Source organism: Saccostrea echinata, unplaced genomic scaffold (assembly GCF_033153115.1).
Source record: "Saccostrea echinata isolate AGI-Se365-2 ecotype Australia unplaced genomic scaffold, CSIRO_AGI_Sech_v1 ptg000015l, whole genome shotgun sequence".
NCBI classification, from domain to species: Eukaryota; Metazoa; Mollusca; class Bivalvia; order Ostreida; family Ostreidae; genus Saccostrea; species Saccostrea echinata.
In genome coordinates this window covers 16,392,724-16,417,641 of record NW_026889764.1, presented here as the reverse complement: position 1 = coordinate 16,417,641, position 24,918 = coordinate 16,392,724, and the positions used below count along the sequence as shown (strand labels likewise).

Genomic DNA, 24,918 nt, shown 5'->3' with positions numbered 1-24,918 from the left:
GTTACATGTAAACTATAATAGCGCAGATAAAGGTTTAGATACAGTAAATAGAATGTTTACCCCTTTTAATTTGATTCAACTTTTTCTTTAGTGTAACATTCTGGCCAATATTTCTTTTTAGGTCATGATTGCCATCTATTTTTGTCCGTCGTCTTTCACCGTTCGTCGTGCGTTCACATTTGAACATTTTCAGCTGCTCTTCTCTAATACCAATGAACCGATTTCAACCAATTTTTGCATATATTGCATTTATGGTTAAGGCGAATATAAATCATGACTTCCATGGTCCCTGTTTCCCTGGGGCCTGAGGGATGAGTTAAAACTATCAAAATTAATGCAATTTTTAAAAATCTTCTTCTTTACTCCTGGACATTGAGCTGTTGGCGTGATTGGCATGATATAAGTATTGAACCCTCTACCAAAATTCTGAAATTCATAACCTCAGAATCAGCGGCTTCTTGAATTAGTTTTGGACTCTAATGATCCTATAGTGAAAATGCATAAACTTTAAAGTTTTTAAAAGTCTCCCTTTTACCCCTGTATATTTAGAAAATAAACTAGGTGCATGATTATGATAAGATAGTTTTTTCAAACTTTTAAAACTTTCAGAATTGTGAAATTTGTGGCCCAAGGGCCAGGGGAAGGGTGTATTATATTGATTATAATTTACGTAAAAGTGCATATTTCTTTGAAAATCTTCTCTGCCCAGGATATTTACCAAAACAAATTAATTGCATATTTATGAAAATCTTCTCTGCCCTGGGTATTTACCAAAACAAATTAATTGCATATTTATGATAAGCAAGGGTTGTCTCTTCAAAAATTGTGAATTTCAAGGCCCCTAGGTTATTGGCTTAGGTGTTGTAGGGAGGGTCTCCATTGTTTATGTAGTGAAAATACATTATTTCTTTGAAAATCTTCTCTGCTTTTGGGCATCCAGGGAACAAATAGAGTGCAATGTAGTAAGCGAGGGTATTTTTACCAGATTTTTTGAAATTCTGGATCACTTAGTTAAGTGTTCTGGTGCTTGGCAGGGCTCTATTACTTTGTATTCTACTGAGAAAAGTTATTTCCCTTTGCTATTCACCTATGATAATTAATCACTATAAATAAGGTCCATTGAATGAAAGAATTAATACAAGAATTTTTATATTACATAATACAAAAAGTACTTCCATAGTTTTAATGGTCAGACAGTTTGTACGTATTCTTACTCCGTTTTACTTTGTTTTGTTTAGTTTGCATGGTGATAGTGACAAGTAGGTACACGTACAGGCAAGTAAATAGTTCTACTTTAAGATATGTTACTGAGTACTAGACCAGGGATTTTGCTGATCCCTGGTCATGCTAATTGTCTTGATTCTGGACAACATAGCGTCATCTATCAATTTGTTTTATTTGATACTTTTTGATATATATTGATAAAAATACGTGTATGTAAACAAAAAAAAAAAAAAAAAATTATAAAAGAAAGTTATCAGACCAAAGGCATTAACAATTGCAAACAATGAAACTAAAACGGTTAAAACATTAACTTGGTATTTTTTTTTAAATAAAAATAGACACATGCCCCACTCATGTATACATGTATATATATGAATAAGGAAATTTTATTTAATTTTATACAGCTGTAACTCACAAAACTAAAACAATCATAACTTTAAAAAAAAAAAATCAGATGGAGATAACCCTCCCCCTTTCTTATACATACATGTATATACACATTTTCTCCCCCACAAATTTCATATCCAGCTCGGCCTCTATTTTTTTTTTTTATTCCAGTACTATTTATCATTTAATAAAAAATGAATAAAACTGCGCAGTGAAGTTACAAGTTCTGAGCAAAGCCATAAAAAGAGCATAATGTCATTCACAATTTAAATATACATGTTTATGCCCCGCATGATTCTATCATTGATCTGTAACCTATATACCGCGTATTATTAATAACTGCGCCATTTCTTTTTCCACGTGACATTGTTTACACATTTTTTTAAATGTCGAGTCGGCAAACTCCAGGCAGATAGAGCAGAGATTTCACCGTGTCGAACACAAAGTTAACGAGAACTTTCTGTATAAAAAATGGCCGATAAACAACGAACGATCGTGGTAGCGATGGATGGAAGCGAACATGCTGTGAATGCATTCAAATGTAAGTAATAAACAGTACTGTACGTATACTATGAAGAATGTGCATATGCAATACAATTACACTGCCGTAAATTCCTAAGCTGTAAAAAAAGCATTTGCCCCCACGAGTACGTAATGCAAGTGGGGAGGGTCAAAGTATTTTTCTTATTTTCATTTTCAGGGACAGTTGTCTGATCTAAATTAGATTCGGATGTTTTTGTCGATTTTGTTAAATTACTTTTCAAAATTATGGAAGCAGGGTGGGGAAATGAGTATGTGGGGGGTTGGGGGGGGGGGGGGCGGGGGAGTTTGATAACTGTGCTGCCCCATATCTGCCATGTTCAGAATTAATGTGCTGTCTTGTTGCACGATTTACTAGTACGCAAAAGAAAATTTAAAAGATCCTCAAAATGTCAAAATGCACACGCATAAAAACCAAATCCAGTGTAACGACTAAGACTGCACTCCTGTAGCTATTTATAGTGCCATTATTATTGCAGTTTATACAATTTTATGTAAATGTGTTTTAGTAGTAGATTTGTTGAGTGTGTGAATTGCGCATATATTAAATGCTAGATTTACAGAGGGTGCACTTTGCGTTTTCTGTGTAGATTTCCTGATTTGCAAGGTAAAATACTTAATTACAACAATTTGTTCGACGACTCATGCTGTATCAGCATATACTTCCCTATATTACGTTTTCAAGCTGTAATAGCCCAATCAAAGTTTTTTGTTTTTTGTTTTTTTTCCCCATGTGCTCCGATTGAGCACAGCTGATCCTGCATCCATATATTGTTACAAAGCTACATTAATTGGACAGTTATTTTCTATATGGGTTGTTCGCTGAATGCTGTACTATTACTATGTATCGACCTATATGACAATCGATTGTCATTACTGCCCTTGCCTTGTTGAAGTAACGATCTTTAGCTATTTTGCAGTGTAGAGACTAGAGACAACTAGATTACACAGGGAGATTCTTAATAAAGTCCGATATAATATTGGTAACCAAACTATGTAATCTAACAATTGCAAAGTGCCGGTGGATGTTTCAACTTCCTTCATTATCAGGAGTGTAGGTAAAAAGAATTTATTCATGTGCATACATCAGATTTCCGTCTAGATTGTGGATTTCTGATAGAACAGGGCCTCACAATTGATCGATGTGCAGAACTGCTAGGAAAACCTATGAAATGAAAATAAGATAGCAATTTCATTTACGTTATCATTATCAGATCCAGATTCAAGTCAGCCCCAATTAGCTATCGCCTTTTCACAATTAATGAGGCCCACCTTTGTATCTGTGCATTATGTTCGTAAACAATCAAGCTTTCTTTAACTAATGATCATGACCAACTATTTGTATCAAGGAAGGTGAAAATATTGAGATTGATCAGCCCTGTCCACATTCAGTTCGTCACTTCGATTTCATTTTAATTCCAGTCACAATTCTTACTTTTATTCAAATACTTCGAGAATATTTTTCTTTAGCTTGCTACCAGAAAAAAAGTAAGTGGATGAAAGCACATTACATTCCCGGTTGTATTTAAAGGTTAGGAACTTGATCTATTATAATCTAACGTAGTATATATATTCTTTTTCAGGGTTTTGTAAATCAATCAAACGTGATGACGATCAGGTAGTCATGGTGTACTCTGTGGAGGTTTACGACCCACTGTATGCAACTCAGTGGTTCAATGGTATGTCATAACGAAAATGCATTAATTTACACAGTGCGATGTATAAATTAATCAAAATGCAAGAATAGCAGGAGTTGTACATATTACTTAACAGACAATTTTAAAAGTGACGCAGAGTACGACACACTACGAGGGGTGATCAAAAAGTTCGCGAACTATCTGTATATTTACAAAACCACAATTCAGATCAGAATGAAATTTGGCACACATATAGTCATACAGGTACACATGTTCTATAAATAACATATGTTAAATAATGTTTTGTTCCGTATTTGTGACGTCACAATGTGAAAATGACGTCAATATGTAGGTCACTTGTGACAAAAAATGGTTGACTCAGTCGTACTCGAGCAACGGACGGCTGTAAAGTTTAACGTATATCTTGGAAATTCCTTTGCAGTAGAATATGATAATTTGTACAAGGTTTATGAAAACAAAAGACTTACCAGAAGTTCAATCATTAATTGGATTGATTGTTTAAGTAAAGACAGGGAGACGGTTAAAAATGATGTTTGTTCTGTTGCCCAGCGAAAGCAAGCCGGGGAAAAGGTGTGTCCTTAGTTGAGCAATTTGTTATGAAACATCGTCAAGTAACAATTAGAAAAATGGTTGTATATCTTAACAATAATATAATTATTAAATCTCTAAAATATCGTTTACTTTAGACTTTAAACTTATGAGATATGATAAAAAATAGGTGCCCGTACTTTATCCACATTGGAAAAACGACTCTCCCGAGACAGAGGACTCGGGTTGTGATGGGTCACCATACTAATTGTGGGAAGGGATATCCTTATCCACCCATCCTATTGCCGAGATTTGGTCATTTCTGACAGATGGACTTTTTTGGTTATAAAAAATAACTTGCATGGTAAGAAATATAAGACTCTGAAAAATCTTTTAGCTTCTCTGAACAGACTGCTTCGGAGCATGTCACGTGACTGCCTGGATCACGTGATTCACGCATGGGCAGCACAATGGCAGATGTGCATTAAAATCGGAGTGGACTACTTTAAAAAAATAATAAACACTGAAATTTCATTTAATTTCTTTTAAAGAAGTAATTCAATTAGTTCGCGAACTTTTTGATCACCCCTCGTATGATGCCCCACTTTAAATAACAGTAATTCCTAAATGGCGAGTCCAGATTTAACGCAAAGATATTTGATTGAGAATTGATAATGTTTCTAGGGTGTTCAAGTATAGCATGTAAAACATTAGTGGTCGTGGCAGGGTTGCTGATAAGTTTGAGTTTCAGATTTAAAGTTCATAATGCCTTTTGACGAGTAATGTTCATGTCCACATTCTTCATGTATCACTTCAGTTCCATATTCCGTTGACAGAACAGCTTTAAAAGCAATGTTAGAAAAGCACGCAGAAGAAGTCAAAAAGAAGCTGGAACAATTTGCGGAAATTATGAGAAGTGAACATGTAAGTTGGAATTACTGACTTTGTGACATTCCGATATATCCCATTCAATAAAAGTCCCTCTTCTTTGCCTCCCACTTTCGCTCAAAGTGTGGGGCATTAATTTGAGTTTGTCTGTCTGTCAATCCGTCTATCAGTTATTCTGTCTATAACACTTAAGTGTTTGGATGATATCTCAAAAAAGTAGTTTGAAATTTAACAAGGAATTTTGTATTATAACACCTTTTATTATATAGTCTATAAATAGTCCCTATATAATCTATATAAACGCAAACAGTTCATAATACAGCATATTCACTGGATTTGAAGCCGTATTCACCGGAGGGTCAGTGCGCGTGCAGTGGCATTGTGACGTCATAATCAATACCTAAAACAACGTTGAAAACAATGGTTGCAACGGCCGGAGCCAGCTGTATATCTGAGCAGGAAAACTTTTAGGCAAATTTCTCGTAGGATTATTTTCCAAACATTTTGATGTAATACACACAGCAACAGGAAAACACGAAAGTTATAAGTTATAATCTGGACATTTTTTTTATTTTTCTACGACAGAAGTTCCTTATTGAAAATGGAGTCGTCATGCAGCCTTCAATGTCTTATTCATTCAAATCCTTACTATATAATAAAACAATTATGGACTCTTTCGGTGGTGAATGTGGTTTGTTATTCACCAGAAAAAATATCAATATTGACCTCAGCTTCGCCTCGATCAATATTGATATTTTTCTGGTGAATAACAAACCATATTCACCACCAAAAGAGTCCATAATTGTAATATAATTTAAAGAAAATCCCTATTAATACTGAGTAAAAAGGTCAATAATTAAGTTGAAAAAAAAAATCCTAGTTTCCTGATGACAAGTTAAGTTTTCTGAACTTTTGCAATGATTTTTTTTTATCACAACACCTTTTAACTGAAAAAAGATCCCTATTGATTTTGTTGTCAAAAGGTCAAAGGTCCTGTTCTGAAATTCATATAGAAATTTTCGTGATGATAATTCATAGATGATAGCTATAGAGTTTCCTGAGAGCTTTTGCAATGGTACTTATGGCATTTACTCTCTTTAATTTAAAAAAAACCTATTGGTTTTGATGCCAAAAGTCGAAAGGTCATGGCCAATCCTTCTTTTCTCTGTTCATCTGCATTTTATACAAGGTCTCGGGGTCTTCCACCCACTTGCTTTGTCCTTAATGGGAGGCATAAATTCCCTAAATTAAATATCTTGTTGAGATTTTCGTTTACACAGTAACGTAATTTTTATGTGGTGACTTTGGAAAGCTGATTTATTCCTCCATCTGTAATTACTTCATCTATCTTTCATGGGGCTGTCAATGCTTGGAGGAAATCACAGCTAATACCTTATCAATAATGTATTTTTCCCTTGTAATACATCCAATTATTCGTTTTATTGTCTTTTCTTGACGTAAAATATTGTATTTTTGAAATCCTGTCTTCCCCTACTACTGAAAAATAATTAGACAAGAAAATAAAACTTATCACGTGCTTAAACAATTTTTCTTTTTTATTGTGAAATAATGATTATTGATTGAGATGTAATTGAATTATTTCATGTTTTAATTTTTTTGTTCACATTTGTTTCCTTAGACGTTTTTTTCTTATTTCTTTTAATTTCATGATTTATGACATTATTATGCCTAAATAGAAAACTGTATAATGCTTAAATTCTTAGCTATTTTTGTTCCCTGCAATTACGCTAAATGAATTAAGTTTGATCACAGTTTTTGCTATTTATGCAGGATGTATATTTTAGAAGATAAATAAAGCTTAAATTTCGATTTTCTGACATCCATAAGCTTTTATACTTCATTTAACTAAGAGATCTATAGACAACGGATTTAACTTCTCTGTTTCAAGCATGTTTTATTCGTCTCATTTAATAATGATTGTCTTATTATCTTTTAGAGTCATAATCTCTTTTACAATACACTGGTATTAGAATGATGTAATTTCTTTTTCAAGGCGTCTGGTAAGGTTCGAAGCACACACGCCGAAAAACCCGGTGAGGGAATCCTGAAAACTGCCAAAGACTTAAACGCTGATATGATTGTGCTGGGGACCCGGGGAATGGGAACCATTAGGAGAACAATTTTGGGGAGTGTCAGTGACTACGTCCTCCATCATTCATCCATCCCAGTTATCATCTGTCCCCCCAAGTAAAGTCACGTTCAATAGAGTCATTGAAATGCTCTTATTCGTAACTGACTTACATGCATATTTTATGCTGTAAGTTCTTCGAAGGCAGACAACTCAGAGCGAACGTTTTTACTTGTAAAGTAGAGACAGTTTTAATTGTTAAAAATTCTTAAGGATTAGTTTTATATCAGGGATGTTATTTAAGGGTAGGTTATTTGTTTGATGAATAAAGCATAATAAAAGCTGCTGTTTTGAATCGAAATGTCATAATACAATGTACCTTCATGTATTCTATATATAACAGATACTTGTTATAGGGTTTTGTGTGTCAGTATGTTCCTATGTTTTGTGTATGTTAAGCTGTGATTAGGTTTTGCATTTGTTAATTCTTTGAAAAATGAATTTTGATTGAAGTTCGAATTCAAAGCATTGGTTTATTTGTGTTTCAGGGAACATTCTAATCTTTTTTTTTTTCAATTTTTGAAGTATTAATGTTAATTTTTTTTTCATTATGTATTTAATAAATGAATTAGTTAATTTAATTAGTTAATTATTTATCTTGTATTTAAGTTAAAAATAAGTCTGAATCTAAAGATCATGGATTTAAGATTTAAGGTTTACAAGGAACATTTCGTATTTTGAAATATTAGTGTAGATAATTGTGCATAACAAAATTTAAATGTTAACCATTGCAGTAACATAGCACAGAGTAGTAAATAAATGTATTAAGAAAAAAAACAAACAACCTTTATTTTTTATCCATTTATATAATGGTTAATTGCATGTATAAATATTTTGTATATCAATCCTTTAGAATGTATATATAAACACAGATAAACAAAAATAGTGGAAAAGTGAAATGAGGTAGGGTATACAAGTATTTCATATGAAAGCTAATGCGCATGATTAAAACTCTACAATCAATCAAAACATAACATGATCAATGTAGTGCAATTACACTTTTACATCTGATGAATTCTGTCTGAATCAAAACAGTAAGAGGCTACATCGTTATCATCAGAGACTTGGAAGATTTTTTTTTACACGAATTGATACAAGTAAGAATTACAAATATTTAAAATGAATAATTTTTGAAGCAGCTACATTGAATACGATGCGTAAGAATATCATTGATTTATTCCAATGGAGTTACCTAAACTAGAAACTAATACTGTTATCATTTACTTCCAGAAAAGTTTGATCTCTTTGTCCTAGCATAAGAATCATAACTATTGCAATGCCATCACTCCATATTCTGTATATATACGCTGATATTAGTCGAACTACCTAGGAATCAGAGAGCAAATCCAATTTAACATGAACTGATTCCCCTGATTCGTTGACACCTTTACATGTTATCTCTTCATCCCCAAAACTTAAGGACACTGTGACCTTTCTTTCACTTCCATAACCTGGCATATCAAGCACCATATTCCCAATCTGTAAGCAGCTTCCATCAGTGACGTAACGAGGATTCGCTTCAGTAGACCTATAAACCCTTATCTTCATCTTCGTCATATCTACTCTATGTGCAAAGACCTCGGTGTCGGCTGTTTCACCAACTTCAAAAGATTGACCAACTTCTGCAAGCTTGTTGAACACATTTCTGCAGTACGGTTTGCCATCTTCCTCTATTTTGTTTTCTGGATCATCGAAGTCCTCCAGAAAATATCGAATGACGGACGTTCCATAGGTATACTTGGATATTCGTGATTTAACCACTGACGGTTTTTGTCCAAATATCACGGCCCCTCTCACGACTGCAAGCCATGGTTCGTCTGGGATGAACACCTGAAGATTACTAAATGCGTTAGCTATCTCAGTTCTCATATACTCAGATTCTGCAAACCCACCGACGAGAATAAGATATTTAATGTCCCGAGCCTCAGATTTCGCTAGCAGACTCTTACTATGCTTTACAATATTATCCAAGCAATTCTTGAAAAAAGTTTCCATGATGGATTTATCTACTCGAAGACAATTTCTTCTGATGTCAATTTTTCCAGCATACTTTGTTTCAAATGCAATAGCATTGATAAGTTTCTTGCCATTCTTGTTCTCGTAGATATCTTGTAATTCGCCAGGGATTTGGATAAGAATTCGCCCATCTTTGTCTCCTCTTGTATTTCTCTTCTTTGACTCAACTTCCCTCTCTAAATCTAACCAAGCGGCCCTATGTTTTGTTTTCAGCTCATCAACAACCTCTTTTCCAACAAGACCCTCTAAAAAAGTTATAAATTCTTTATTGACCGTTAGTCCTCCCCAAGGTCCACCGGAAGCATGATGAATTTCTTTGAGAGTGTTTTCGTCAGCTATCTCTTTCAGTGTAATGTCAATCGTTCCACCTACAAAATATTCTCGCCATAGTCACGTTGTTGTGTACAATAGAAAAAAAATTATACTTACGTTCTTTAATTAAACTATGCAATATAAAATATAATTAAACATATTCATATAATATTATCACAATAGATTCACTGAAAAAGACATTTCTAACCATCACTCGAACCTTGAATTAGTAGAGATGATCAGTGTAATTGAAAGAAATCTTTAAATCATTTACCTCCAAGATCAAGAACAATAAATCTGGTCCCTTTCTCAAATGATGGCATCCGTTGTTGACTTGAACCATGCGATCTTTCGATGAGGATTTCTTTGGCGTATATAGATGCGGCCTCGGGTTCCAGAGCAAGTTTTATTCTGTAACTTAGTATGCCAGCCTGACATTATCGGAAGACCAATTCAATATAATTTCTAACACAATTTATGTAGTTTATAAGATTTCCAAATGCAATATACAGTCAAACCTCATAATCTCGAACTCAATAGGATCGAGAAAAAAATTCGAGATATCCCTGTATTCGAGATATTTAAGGTAAAAAACATAAAGAAAAGGGGTTGGGACTTCCAATATATATATATATATATATATATATATATATATATATATATATATATATATATATATATATATATATATATATATAATTATTTGTCCAAATAGTCAGTTATCAACTTCATCATTTTTTTTTCAAATTCATGACAGCAACACAATAGAATGACGTTTCGTGTGTGTGCTATTTGAGTAGTGATCATTAACATCTGAGCATTGTCAAATGCGTTCAACGTATGACTAAAATACAAAATAAATCAATGAATGAAAAAAAATAAATAGGTAAAATTGTTTATGACATGTGAATAAAGTTATTCCAAGAAATTTTAGACTTTTTTTAAAAATGAATGATAAGGAATATTTGATCCTTGAAATTTAAGTGCGAATTTAATCATATAAAGAGTAAAGTATCTTAATTGGCAAATCATTAAAGATTAGACTAAATATAAACCTTAATCGCTGCCTCTCGTGTAAACTGCTTGGCAGCATCATTCCATATCGCAGGGACCGTTATGACCCACCTTATGTTCTCCTCTCTAATCATATTTCCCCTGGATTTCAATTCATCCAGAAGACGTCCTTTCATATAGGTGATACTGTGAGCAAAAATGTCTTTGACTTGCATCGAATGTCCTTCATCATCAAAAAGGACTGTATCATTCCTCAGAGTCTAGGAAGTTTTCAAATAGAGTTATAAAAGATAGTAAGTATTCAATAGGATATCAAAACATATCTAGATAATGAAATCTGAATATTTTAAATTATTTTATCTCCATAGTTCTGAATTTTAATGTTCCAATGAGGATTGATCAACATACCATCCCAAAACTGTTCAAAAGGAAATACTCTTTTCGCATATATCAGATATATCGAACATTAATTCACAAAGAGTATCATTTACTGGTATTTTAAAAGAAAAAAAACATTATTGAAAACATTGAAATCAGTCTCATACATGTAGATACATTTGCATTTCGGTCTGAGCATGATTGTCTCTCAGATCATGAGATGGTGAAATTATCGGATGGAAAATGTTCTCTAAGACAATAGCTTGAAACGAAGAATGGAATACATGTAATGTATTTATGTAATGTAATTGTTAAATTTATATCATTTATGGTAATGTAGATGTAATTAACAAATTATCTCTTGTGAAATACATGTAATTTTTATACATCAAAACGTTATCAATCTGAGCATGAGTTGTTTTCCTTTTATAATTAAATGCATATTATTCAAGAAGTTTTTGTGTAGTAGACAAATGATACAACCAGGGAAGATGTCGAGCCCTTTGCTTTCATAAAGAATTATTTCCATCTCTATATTGAAATTTTACTTCAGATACGAATAATATTTTGTAGAGATATTTACAAACGAGCTATAGTTTCATCCATTTATATCTACGAGGACCCTTACCTCATTTTCATATAACATCATCTTAAAGTTTCTGAAGAAATAATACCCAGAATGAGCATTGTCGTCTGCCAGCTCACTGTACTGTTCTTCTGCCTCGTATCCAAATGCTAGCATGTCCTTATTTGATTTTAAAAGCAAAGCAGTTGGTGTTTTATAAGTGGCCTGTGAAGGACCAACCATGCTTGACCATTGAATGCTGTTGATTCGAAGAGGATATTTTTCGAATTCGTTCGTAAAAGACCAGGCAATTCCAGAGTAAGTTGTTCCAAAGTCTAGAGCGGCCACAAGGAGAATTTCGTCAAGAGATGTTTCCTCCATTCTCGAATATATGTTAGTGACGTCACGTTCTGATGATTCTTTCATTTGGATAGCCATTCCTTGCCAGTTTCAAAATTATACATATACTTCTAAGCCACAATTTTTTCTAAATACAACATAGAAATCTTATATTGCTATAATTTGGAAAATGAACGTTTGAAAACATTTCTGTATCCCCTTGCCGCAAGAATAATATACATGTAAACCAATATTCACCGACTATCATCGAAAAAGCATTGTTCAAAAACTGCAATGATATTTGAATAAAGCATTCAGAAATTCAATTTATGAACAAGAGAGCAAACAAAATTCAGCGTAACATACATCATACAAAGAATGCGAGATTAGATATCAAGAGTTAGATAAACCTCACTTATATTTCTAACCTTTGTAGTAAAAAAAAATCTGACTGTAAATCTTTTGACCCTGACGTGTTAACCTCTAAAATCCTGTAGTGGGTTGGACCTCCCCTTCCAATCTGTAATTGCATAAAATAGGAATACTTATATATGTTTTGATACAAAAGAAGTCGATTCTCAAATGTTAAAGAATAGAATTTTACCCCATCATAATTATTGTGCCATTTACTTAAAATTTTTTTTTAAAAAACTTAAATGGGTACAAATGAATAGTTCACCTGTTAAATATTGCAGTGGTTTCATCAAACATGCATCTGTCTTTCTACTTTCGAAATGAAAAAAAAGGAAAATCAATTCAATACAGGTGTTTCTATTTTTGTGCTGCATTGCTCATATTACATTAATAGTTATTACGTTGTACCTTACTAGTAAAAGAAAGAAAAAAAAACACACTAATACTCACAATATCATGGGATGTTCATCTTCTGAAGCTTTTAAGCTAAAGTCTTTGACTTATGTCACACTTCTGATTAATTGACTTTGGAAGTCATATGAAAGGAACATAACTTATATTTATCCACTTTCGGTTTTGCTTGTGATGTCGAAAAAAATCCACTGTTAGTTATTTATGTCCCACGGTAATTTTGATCGAGTGCTTTCAAAAGTATATATAAAATACTATTTACCTTTCCAGATCTCTACCAATTTGAAATATAAATTTAAAAAAGGAAATGCAAATTTACTGTCTAATATAACTTTTGGAAATTCAAAAAGCACACAGAACTTTACAAAACAAAAACGAAACTAGGAATTAAAATTGACACCCAAACAAATACATTAATAAAGAGCACACAGGACTTTACAAAACAAAACGAAACAAAAGTCCCTTTAACCAAATTTTCATTTACCCTTTTATTTGACACGTGGCATGTCTTAGAATATATATATATATATATATATATATATATATATATATATATATATATATATATATATATATATATATATATATATATATATATATATATATATATATATATATATACATTGTAAATTGTAATTTAGATATAGGAAATTTTAAGAGCTCAAGGTTATTTATTTAACAAGAGTGGTATTATTATTTTGCAATCTTATCCATCTTTGTCACTGAAAAAAGCACATTGTGATATGACGTAGCGTCAAGGCCATGATGCAACCGGTCAAATTGACAAGTTTGGAATGATAAATGAACAGTTTCCTTCATTTCCGTCCGTTACACTCAAAGCGTTAACATTTGACCCCACCAGCGCGGACGTCTGTGAAGACATATTGGAATTCAACTGTATATTTGTGATATCTTGGCGTCACACAGTACTAGGCTTGATGGACAATTCGTTCAATATTAGTCTTATGATAACTCGAACTGGGAAGCTTCATACTATCTTAACTATCAATTGGAGAGCATGAGGATTACTGTAATGGAAACGTGCTTCACCCCAAACCCAAGACTAGGGCATTAGACGTTAAAAAATTATTTTGATATCATTATTATCACATTATTCATTACAGGTTACATAAGAGCTATTCTCGAATGCATCATTCATGTCAAGCAAAACAGCACGAAAGAACTTGGTAATATCAACAAATGTCCAATATTTTTATCACATCAACTGTAGCTAATGGATACATATTTTCAATGCCTTTCTAAGCCTCTCTGCTTACAGAACTGAAGTCTATATATCATGTATATATTATAAACAACGCATTCCAAAATCAAAACAGAAAATCTTTTTTTCTGTTTTAGGCATTTTGCCCTCAGGTATTGACAAAATCTAACAAAAGAACACAGTTTTATAAGATATTTATTCATAAGATTGTGAAATATCAGCGTTTTTCTAATAGAAACACGATCTAGTGTCACAAATAAACTGTCAATATTTGGAGGAACTATTGACAATTTAGCAAGACTTTACGGAGTAAATTTCCCCCGAAAGAAAATCATTGATTCACATCTTAAAGATAGCAAAAAACTACAGGGTAAATTTCCTCTCAAAAATGACATTGAAACAGTGTATTTACAGTAATTCAAAACAAAAGCAACAATCTTTTAGATAGCAAGACTTTACGGGGTAAATTTCCCCCAAAGAATATCATTGTTACAGTATTCCCTACTCTTATAAAAAGCGAACATTACACTTTGAAAATCGCAGAACTCTACAGGGTAAATTTCCTCTCAAAAATGACATTGATTCAGTTTATGTACAGTGTTTGAAAGCAAAAGCAACCATCTTGATGATAGCAGGATTAACGGGGTAAATTTCCCCCCAAAGAAAAGCACTAATACAGTATTTATGATTCGCAAACATCGTGAAGATGGCAACAATCTATATAGTAATTTTTCTCTCAAAATTCATATTGATACATTTTATACACTAGTGCAGTATTTCTAAGCAAAACACCAATCTTGTAGAAAGCAAGATTTTACGGGGTAAATTTCCCCCCAAAGAATATCTCTAGCTGATACAGTATTCACTACTCTTATAAAAGCGAACATTACACTTTAAAACTTGCAGAACTCTACAGGGTAAATTTCCTCTCAAAAAAACATTGATTTAGTTTATATACAGTGTTTGAAAGCAAATGCAACCATCTTGATGATAGCAAGACTTTACGGGGTAAATTTCCCCCCAAATAAAGTCACTAATACAGTATTTATGATTCGCAAACATCGTGAAGAAGGCAACAATCTATGGGGTAATTTTTCTCTCAAAAATGACATTGATGTAGTTTATACACAGTATTTCAAAGCAAAAACAACCATATTTTAGATAGCAAAACTTTAAGGGGTAAATTTCCCCCAAAAGAATATCACTCATACAGAATTTATGCTTCACAATATCTTGGCGGCAACAAAAATCTACAGGGTAAATTTCCTCTTAAAATAATTATTGATACAGTTTATCTTATACGTAGAAAAAGCGAACATTACACTTTGAAAAATCGCAGAACTCTACAGGGTAAATTTCCTCTCAGAGATGATATTGATACAGTTTATATACAGTATTAAAAGCAAAAACATTCATCGTTTAGATAGCAAGACTTAACGGGGTAAATTTCCCCCCAAAGAAAATAACTGATATAGTTTTTATGATTCACAACATCTTAAAGATAGCAACAAATTTTCGGGGTAAACTGCCTCTCAAAAATAACATCGATACAGTTTCCATATATTAATTCAAAGCAAAACCACCAATCCTTTAGATAGTAAGACTTTACGGGGTAAATTTCCCTCCAAAGAAGGCATCACTGATACAGTATTCATTACTCTTATAAAAAGCGAATAGTACACTTTGAAAATCGCAGAACTCTACAGGGTAAATTTCCTCTCAAAAATGACATTGATTCAGTTTATATACAGTGTTGAAAGCAAAGGCAACCATCTTGATGATAGCAAGACTTTACGGGGTAAATTTCCCCCCAAAGAAAATCACTGAAACAGTATCTTTGATTCGCAAACATCTATAAGATGGTTACAATCTATAAGGTAATTTTCCTATTAAAAATTACATTAATACAGTTTATATACAGTATTTCAAAGCAAAAACACCCATCTTTAAGATGGCAAGACTTTACGGGGTAACCCCCCCCCCCCCCCGCAAGAATATCACTGATACAGAATTTATGCTTTGCAATATCTTGGAGGTAGTAAAAATTTACGGGGAAAATTTCCTCTAAAAAATATTACTAATACAGTTTACATCATACTTAAAAAAAGAAACATTAAACTTTGACAATAGCAAGTATGTACGGGGTAAATACCTCCCAAAGACTATCAATAATACAGTTTATGTTATTCAAAGCATGAACAAACACTGCAACTCGATGATAGCAAGACTTTACGGGATACCCCCCCCCCCCCATACACACACACAAAGAATATCACTGCTGCAGTTTATATAATTCACAGAATAAAACAAATATTACTTTTTGAAAAAAGCAGAACTTTTCAAGGTAAATTTCCTCTCATAAAATAAACTAATTCTGTATATATTGTTTACAGAAAAAGCATGCATTACATCTTGATGACAAAAAGACTCGGGGTAAATTTCATATCAAAGAATATCAATAATATATTATTTTTATATTACAAACGATACCTTTATCTTAATATCATGCAAGCTGGAAAAGCTGAATATTAAAGTTAACATAATATTAAACCTTCTGAACATAGAAAAACATACAAAAACAAAAAAAAAAAAAAACCTCTGACATCTTTCTTTCTCTGTTAAAGGTATAAGATTTCTTTGTGCCCCGTTACACTTTCTTTATTTAAACAGCGTCCTCCTTTAATATCTTTGACCGAAGTTCCAATACTATGCTTTTCTCTTGGCTGATACACTAGACAGATTGTAGAGTGCATTTTCCAAAGGAAATCTGGCAATCCTATTCTGAACCAATCCATAGTCGACCTATGGATGAAAATTTTAAGTCTCATAAACTTTAATTTTCCAAAGCCTTAGGCATTTATATATGATTTCATGACAGATATAACTGGTTTAATATTGCGCACTAGAGTAGATCAGCAGGTGCCTGCTCCCGAATTTTTGTAAAACAGTCTTTCTGTTTATATTGCATGGAAATTGCATTCTTCTAAAGATCCCCACCCCCCAACACACACTCATATACACACATACATTTATACATGTTTCTGAGAATAATGCTCATTCGTGATATGGGTCTACATAAGATAATCAAAAAAAAGTTAAATGCACTTACTATAGTATTATATTTGTATTGTACATGTATTACTGATACCCTCTAGGTCCATCATGGACATTTTTTAAGGGGAAGTGAAAGAGGTAACTGAAAGCATATGCAGATAGTTTTTACTGCAACCTAAATATTGGTTAAAGTTTAACATTTCAGCTTCAATTATTTCACGTAATAAAGAAAGCAACCAAGTTCCGAAATCCTTATGCTGCGCAATGGAATTGTAGATCAGGAACAAATTCAAATGCAGATACTGCTTAAAAATACATATATCGTGACATATATAAAATTGTATATTTACCTTGTTTGTTCAAGATTTGGACTTGAATTTGTAGTTCAGTTCCAGTACAAAGCAGTCTCTTTTGTATCGAATCGTCCATAAAAGTACACTTTTGAAACATTCTTAAAGTACTTGTGTCCACAAAACTGAGAGGTCATCTAGCTTGGTTTCCTTTCCCTAATTTGCTTAGTGTTCTGTGTGACCTTTGGCGTGGATGAGCCAGGGAACAAGGCAAAACAACGCCGGCCATATCAATACGGCCAATAATATTTAAATTCCCAACTCACTATTCATCATGTAGTGTATATTACAGGGGGACGGACACATTGCTTTCAAGGAAAATGAGTGAATTTATCAATGGGTGGTTGCGAGAAAAAAAGTTGAGGTGATCAGTTTCTCATCACTTTACTGTTTACTCTTCCGCTACGTGAATTCCAGATGTTAATCAACCCTTTTATTGGATAGCATTGCGGTCATGTCATAAATCTGACCCAAGCTAAAATAATTTCTACATTTTCTCAGCATCCATGTCTTGATCTATAAAAAACACAGGTTGACCTTCTTAAAACTTGGTGACATTTTACATATACTCTACTGCAGTTGCATACGCATCATCTATTCATGTGGCAGTTATTATTACTTTACTAAATATGTAAGATGTGAAAAAAATATGATCAGTTATTCTTTTTCAGTTGATCTTTCTACTCTGACACAACTTTAGGTTGAAAAAGAGAAAAAAAAATATATAGCTAATGAAAAGCAATATTGATAGAACGTATTATTGACTTTAGAACTCGAATATATTGTACATCAATTTAAAAATTAAAGAAAAAATATCCACCTTCGTATTGCTTTCCATATACTGGTGTCTACCTTTCCTAGCTGTATTCTATGCGGAGTATCGGATGTCAAGTGCAAAAATTAATGAAAGAATGATAGACAAAAATTTAAACTTATGATTTTTCATGTACCATAATTACAGTGACGAAATCTATTACTGTTGTTTATATTTTTCTCTTTACATGTCTTTTTCCCGAATTTATAACACGTTATATTTTCTATACATATACATGTGTATATGTACAGATTAAGAGAAATGTACATGAATAAAAAAAAAACTACAGGTATACATGGTAGAGGCCGTGTACCATTATTTTAAGCAGGCTCATATCGGCAATCGTATATTTGATAAGTAGAAAGAAGAAAAAAGGAATTTCCCGAGTGTTTTTCGAGTATTAATCTCAGCTAACTTCTTATGATACCATTTTTTGTGATTAATTTTAATAATTGAATATTTAAACACTGCACATATAGGCAGAATTATTTATGAAAGTTTTCAAAGAACAGAATTGTTACTTAGTAGACATTTTCGACAATCGATTATGCCGGAAATGTCCGAGAGGATTGCGATTGTCATAGTCAAGGTCATTTTATTTTAGTTCAAAAACGTATCATTTACAATGACTTTCCCTATTCCACGTTACACAAAACAACCCCGCGCAGCCAAGTATAGATGGCTATCAGAATCTGAACCCATTAGTTCACGATTAGTAGCAATGTGTGCTCAGCATGTATGCTTTAGGTACTCAAAGGCAATGATATAGCATTGGCAATCCTGCAGAAGTCGCCATGCAATTCAGTCAATTAATTAGAAGAAAATAATTCTTTTACACTCTATTGCTTAGCATGGTATTACAAGATATAAAGAAATACACAAAGAAAGCTTCAAGAACTTTAGTATTGTTCAAGATTTGGTCTTGAATTTGTAATTGTTCCATTCAGCACAAAACAGTCACTTTTGTATCGACTCGTCATAAAAATACACTTTTGAAACACTTCTTAAATACGTAATCAACTGTTTTAACACAAAAATTAAAATAAACATATTGCTTTAAAGAAAATTATTGAACATATTGAATTGAGGTGATCTGTCCCTCATCATTTTACCGTTTACTTTCCCGCTGCGTGAAGTCCTGTTTATTCAACCCGGGCTTGTATTGGATAGCATTGCGGCCGTGTCATAAATCTGACCTTAGGCTGTTATTTCTAAATTTTCTCAGCAACTAAATCTGTTATCTATCAAACCTAAGAGATTTTGGAAGAAATTCTGTGGATTTTCTCCAGTGTAGTTTTAGACTGAATTTAATCAAAGTGCAATTAACGCTAATCTTTATATTACCTATGAGAGTGTTGCGAGACAAATGATGTCAGCAGTGTTGAGGGAAGGATCCAAAACTTTTACAGATTTTAAAAATTAAAGCTTTAAAACATTTTCAGAGAACAATTTGAGGCCCTATTTTTTTGGGGGGAGGGGGGAGGGGGAGGGCATGATTTCAATATCCTACGCGCTCAATAATAATAATGAATTTAAAATGAAACATATAATTATAGGAAATAAACGAGTTAACTATAAACAAAGTAAAACAAAAAGGAAATTAAAATAAATGTTCGAATCTGTAACCCTTAATTTGATGGTAGAAGGTATAAGTATGTCATAGGTTACTAATTTTACCCCATTTCATTGACCACGCAAGTAGTACCAATTAAAAACACAGTTTTCTCCCTTAAATATGTCTAATGATGTATACGGGGTGGATTGGGCTGATTTTAGGGCATTGAAAGGAGAGTGTGTTGGGAAAAGAATTAATATTGAAATTTAAAATACTGAGAAATGTTGCCTTTGAATGCTTAGTAGGAAGGGTGTAAATAGGTCATGTTTACCTTCTTCTCAAGGGGTAAGTGAAATATGCATCGTATGGGGTACATGTAACTCGCTGTGTCCTAGAGGGACTTGCACACTATGGATTCTCCTTAGATACAGAAATATTTAAAGGCTATAATTAAAAAAACCCGCTAAATTCCAAGAAAAATTTAAATTAATTCTAAATAAAATTGAAATAAATTCCACATGTAAAAATGTAGAAGAATGCGTGGTAGCAAAATAATTAATCATATCAAAGGAAATAAATGCTAAATTTATCAATGACATCCGAAGAAAAAAAATTGTAAAAGTATTTTTTCCCCTTAGATCCACCACTCCAAGATTCTGCCATCAATTGTCTCGAATCACTCCTAGGGGAATATCAGTGATTAGCGTTAATAGCACTTGTATTGAGTTCAGCTCACAGCTAAATCGGACGGGATTTCTTGCAATGCACAAGCTGCCCTCTTTGAATTTGTTGATTTTTTAAGGTCATTGAATTTCATTCCATTATACTAAGTTACTTGTTTTACATGTACTCTGCTGCAATCGCATATGCATAATTCATTAATGTGGCAGTATTTTATTGCACTGTTGAAAATTTTTTTTTTTCAAGATGTAACAAAAATCATGAACAGTTATTCTTTCATCTATCTATACGGCTACTCCTTTAAGTTATAAAAAGAAAAATCAATTAAAAAAAAAAGCTAATATAAAAGCAATATTAATAGAACTTTATTCCGAACTTTAAAAAAAATTAAATTTATGAGTACATCATTTTTGACATAAAAAAAAAAAAATATGCATTCTTTGTGTATTTCTTTATATCTTGTAATACCATGCTAAGCAATAGAGTGTAAAAGAATTGTTTTCTTCTAATTATTTGACTGAATTGCATGGTGACTTCTGCAGGATGGGCAATGCGATATCATTGCCTTTGAGTACCTAAAGCATACATGCTGAGCACACATTGCTACTAATCGTGAACTAATGGGTTGAAAATCTGATAGCCATCTGTATTTGGCTGCGCGGAATTGTTTTAATTGTGTAACGTGGAATAGAGAAAGTAATTGTAAAGGATACGTTTTTGAACTAAAATAGAATGACCTTGACTATGACAATCGCAATCATCTCGGACATTTCCGGCATAATCGATTGTCGAAAATGTCTGCTAAGTAACAATTCTGTTCTTTGAAAATTTTCATAAATAATTCTGCCTATATGTGCAGTGTAAATATTCAATTATTAAAATTAATCACAAAAATGGTATCATAAGAAGTTAGATGAGATTAATACTCGAAAAACACTCGGGGAATTCCTTTTTTCTTCATTCTACTTATCAAATGTATGATTGCCGATATGAGCCTGTTTAAAGTAATGGTTCACGGTCTCTACCATGTATACCAGTTGTTTTATTTTTTTTTATACATGTACTTTTCTCTTAATCTGTACATATACACATGTACATGTATACAAAATATAACGTGTTATAATTTCGGAAAAAGGACGTAAAAGATAAAAATATAAACAACAGAAGTAGATAGATTTCGTTATTGTAATAGTGGTACATGTACATGAAAAAATCTTATGTTTAAATTTTTTGTCTATCTTTCTTTCATTAATTTTTGCACTTAACATCCGATACTCCGCAAAGAATACAGCTAGGAAATTTAGACACCAGAATATAGAAAGCAAAATGTAAAATGTCACCAAGTTTTAAGAAGGTCAACCTGTGCTTTTTATAGATCAAGACATGGATGCTGAGAAAATGTAGAAATTATTTTAGCTTGGGTCAGATTTATGACATGACCGCAATGCTATCCAATAAAAGGGTTGATTGACATCTGGAATTCACGCAGCGGAAGAGTAAACAGTAAAGTGATGAGAAACTGATCACCTCAATTTTTTTTCTCGCAACCACCCATTGATAAATTCACTCATTTTCCTTGAAAGCAATGTGTCCGTTCCCCTGTAATATACACTACATGATGAATAGTGAGTTGGGAATTTAAATATTATTGGCCGTATTGATATGGCCGGCGTTCATTGCCTTGTTCCCTGGCTCATCCACGCCAAAGGTCACACAGAACACTAAGCAAATTAGGGAAAGGAAACCAAGCTAGATGACCTCTCAGTTTTGTGGACGCACGCAAGTACTTTAAGAATGTTTCAAAAGTGTACTTTTATGGGCGATTCGATACAAAAGAGACTGCTTAGTGCTGGAACTGAACTACAAATTCAAGTCCAAATCTTGAACAAACAAGGTAAATATACAATTTTATATATGTCACGATATATATATTTTTTAGGTTTAATAACTGAAGCTGAAATGTTAAACTTTAACCAACATTTAGGTTGCAGTAAAACTATCTGCATATGCTATTAGTTACCTCTCTCACTTCCCCTTAAAAAAGACCATGATGGACCTAGAGGGCATCAGTAATACATGTACAATACAAATACAATACTATAGTAAGTAACCTTTTTGATTATCTTATGTAGATCCATATCACGAATGAGCATTATTCTCAGAAACATGTATAAATGTATGTGTGTATATGAGTGTGTATTGGGGGGGGATCTTTAGATGAATGCAATTTCCATGCAATATAAACAGAAAGACTGTTTTACAAAAATTCGGAGCAGGCACCTGCTGATCTACTCTAGTGCGCAATATTAAACCAGTCATATCTGTCATGAAATCATATATAAATGCCTAAGGCTTTGGAAAATTGAAGTTTATGAGACTTAAAATTTTCATCCATAGGTTGACTATGGATTGGTTCAGAATAGGATTGCCAGATTTCCTTTGGAAAATGCACTCTACAATCTGTCTAGTGTATCAGCCAAGAGAAAAGCATAGTATTGGAACTTCGGTCAAAGATATTAAAGGAGGACGCTGTTTAAATAAAGAAAGTGTAACGGGGCACAAAGAAATCTTATACCTTTAACAGAGAAAGAAAGATGTCAGAGGTTTTTTTTATGTTTTTGTATGTTTTTCTATGTTTAGAAGGTTTAATATTATGTTAACTTTAATATTTAGCTTTTCCAGCTTGCATGCTATTAAGATAAAAGTATCGTTTGTGATATAAAAATAATATATTTTTAATATTCTTTAATATGAAATTTTTTGTCATCAAGATGTAATGTATGCTTTTCTGTAAACAATATATACAGAATTAGTTTATTTTATGAAAGGAAATTTACTTGAAAAGTTCTGCTTTTTTCAAAAAGTAATATTTGATTTATTCTGTGAATTATATAAACTGCATAATTGACATTCTTTTTTTTTTTTTTTGGAGGGGGGGGGGGGTTATCCCGTAAAGTCTTGCTATCATCGAGTTGCAGTGTTTGGTCATGCTTTGAATAATATAAACTGTATTATTGATACTCTTTGGGAGGGAAGGATTTAACCCGTACATACTTGCTATTTTCAAAGTTTAATGTTTGTTTTTTCTAAGTATGGTGTACATCTAAACTGTATCAGTAATATTCTTAGAGGAAATTTACCCCGTAAAGTTTTACTACCTCCAATATATTGCAAAGCATAAATTCTGTATCAGTGATTTTTTTGGGGGGGGGGGGGGAAATTTCCCCGTAAAGTCTTGCTATCTTAAAGATGCGTGTTTTTGCTTTGAAATACTGTATATAAACTTATCAATGTCATTTTTAAGAGGAAAATTACCTTATAGATTGTTGCCATCTTAAAAATGTTTGCGAATCAAAAATACTGTTTCAGTGATTTTCTTTGGGGGGAAATTTACCCCGTAAAGTCTTGCTATCATCAAGATGGTTGCCTTTGCTTTCAACACTGTATATAAACTGAATCAATGTCATTTTTGAGAGGAAATTTACCCTGTAGAGTTCTGCGATTTTCAAAGTGTAATGTTCGCTTTTTACAAGAGTAGTGAATACTGTATCAGTGATACCTTCTTTGGGGGGAAATTTACCCCGTAAAGTCTTACTATCTAAAACATTGGTGCTTTTGCTTTGAATTAATATATGGAAGATGTATCGATGTTATTTTTGGGAGGCAGTTTACCCTGAAGATGTTTGCTATCTTTAAGATGTTGTGAATCATAAAAACTATATCAGTTATTTTCTTTGGGGGGAAATTTACCCCGTAAAGTCTTGCTATCTAAACGATAGGTGTTTGTGTTTTTGCTTTTAATTACTGTATATAAACTGTATCAATATCATCTCTGAGAGGAAATTTACCCTGTAGAGTTCTGCGATTTTCAAAGTGTAATGTTCGCTTTTTATAAGATAAACTGTATCAATAATTATTTTAAGAGGAAATTTACCCTGTAGATTTTTGCTACCGCCAAGATATTGTGAAGCCTAAATTCTGCATGAGTGATATTCTTTTGGGGGAAATTTACCCCGTAAAGTTTTGCTATCTAAAATATGGTTGTTTTAGCTTTGAAATACCGTGTATAAACTGTATCAATATCATTTTTGAGAGAAAAATTACTCTATAGATTGTTGCCATCTTCACGATGTTTGCGAATCATTAATACTGTATTAGAGATTTTCCTTGGGGGGAAATTTACCCCGTAAAGTCTTGCTATCATCAAGATGGTTGCATTTGCTTTCAAACAATGTATATAAACTAAATCAATGTCATTTTTGAGAGGAAATGTACCCTGTAGAGTTCTGCAATTTTCAAAGTGTAATGTTCGCTTTTATAAGAGTAATGAATACTGTGTCAGCTAATGATATTTTTTGGAGGGGAAATTTACCCCGTAAAATCTTGCTTTCTACAAGATTGGTGTTTTGCTTAGAAATA

General features: G+C 32.6%; 2 protein-coding genes across 2 annotated transcripts in view; one reads left to right on the top strand and one right to left on the bottom strand.

Moving 5' to 3' along the window:
* The first annotated feature begins 1,999 nt into the window (after positions 1-1,999).
* Positions 2,000-7,768, top strand: LOC133187931 (universal stress protein in QAH/OAS sulfhydrylase 3'region-like). The gene is made up of 4 exons (XM_061323328.1): positions 2,000-2,152; positions 3,735-3,830; positions 5,155-5,261; positions 7,240-7,768. The coding sequence occupies exons 1-4, from the start codon at positions 2,083-2,085 to the stop codon at positions 7,435-7,437; spliced, it is 471 nt and encodes a 156-aa protein (XP_061179312.1). The 5' UTR covers positions 2,000-2,082; the 3' UTR covers positions 7,438-7,768.
* A 428-nt stretch (positions 7,769-8,196) lies between these two features.
* LOC133187577 (heat shock 70 kDa protein 12A-like) overlaps positions 8,197-24,918 on the bottom strand; it is a 71,145-nt gene continuing 54,423 nt past the window's right edge. Inside the window, exons 2-5 of the mRNA XM_061322999.1 lie at positions 11,723-12,069; positions 10,758-10,976; positions 9,977-10,133; positions 8,197-9,758 (exon numbers count right to left, since the gene is read on the bottom strand). Coding sequence (XP_061178983.1) covers positions 8,701-9,758; positions 9,977-10,133; positions 10,758-10,976; positions 11,723-12,040 — 1,752 coding nt within the window. The 5' untranslated portion in view covers positions 12,041-12,069 and the 3' untranslated portion in view covers positions 8,197-8,700. The remainder of the gene's footprint in view (positions 9,759-9,976; positions 10,134-10,757; positions 10,977-11,722; positions 12,070-24,918) is intronic.

Excerpts from the sequence above, each read along its gene's own strand:
- LOC133187931 (XM_061323328.1), top strand. The coding sequence starts at position 2,083 with ATGGCCGATAAACAACGAACGATCGTGGTAGCGATGGATGGAAGCGAA. Across the intron at positions 2,153-3,734 it reads TGCTGTGAATGCATTCAAAT|GGTTTTGTAAATCAATCAAA; the intron begins GTAAGTAATAAA and ends ATTCTTTTTCAG. Across the intron at positions 5,262-7,239 it reads AAATTATGAGAAGTGAACAT|GCGTCTGGTAAGGTTCGAAG; the intron begins GTAAGTTGGAAT and ends TTCTTTTTCAAG.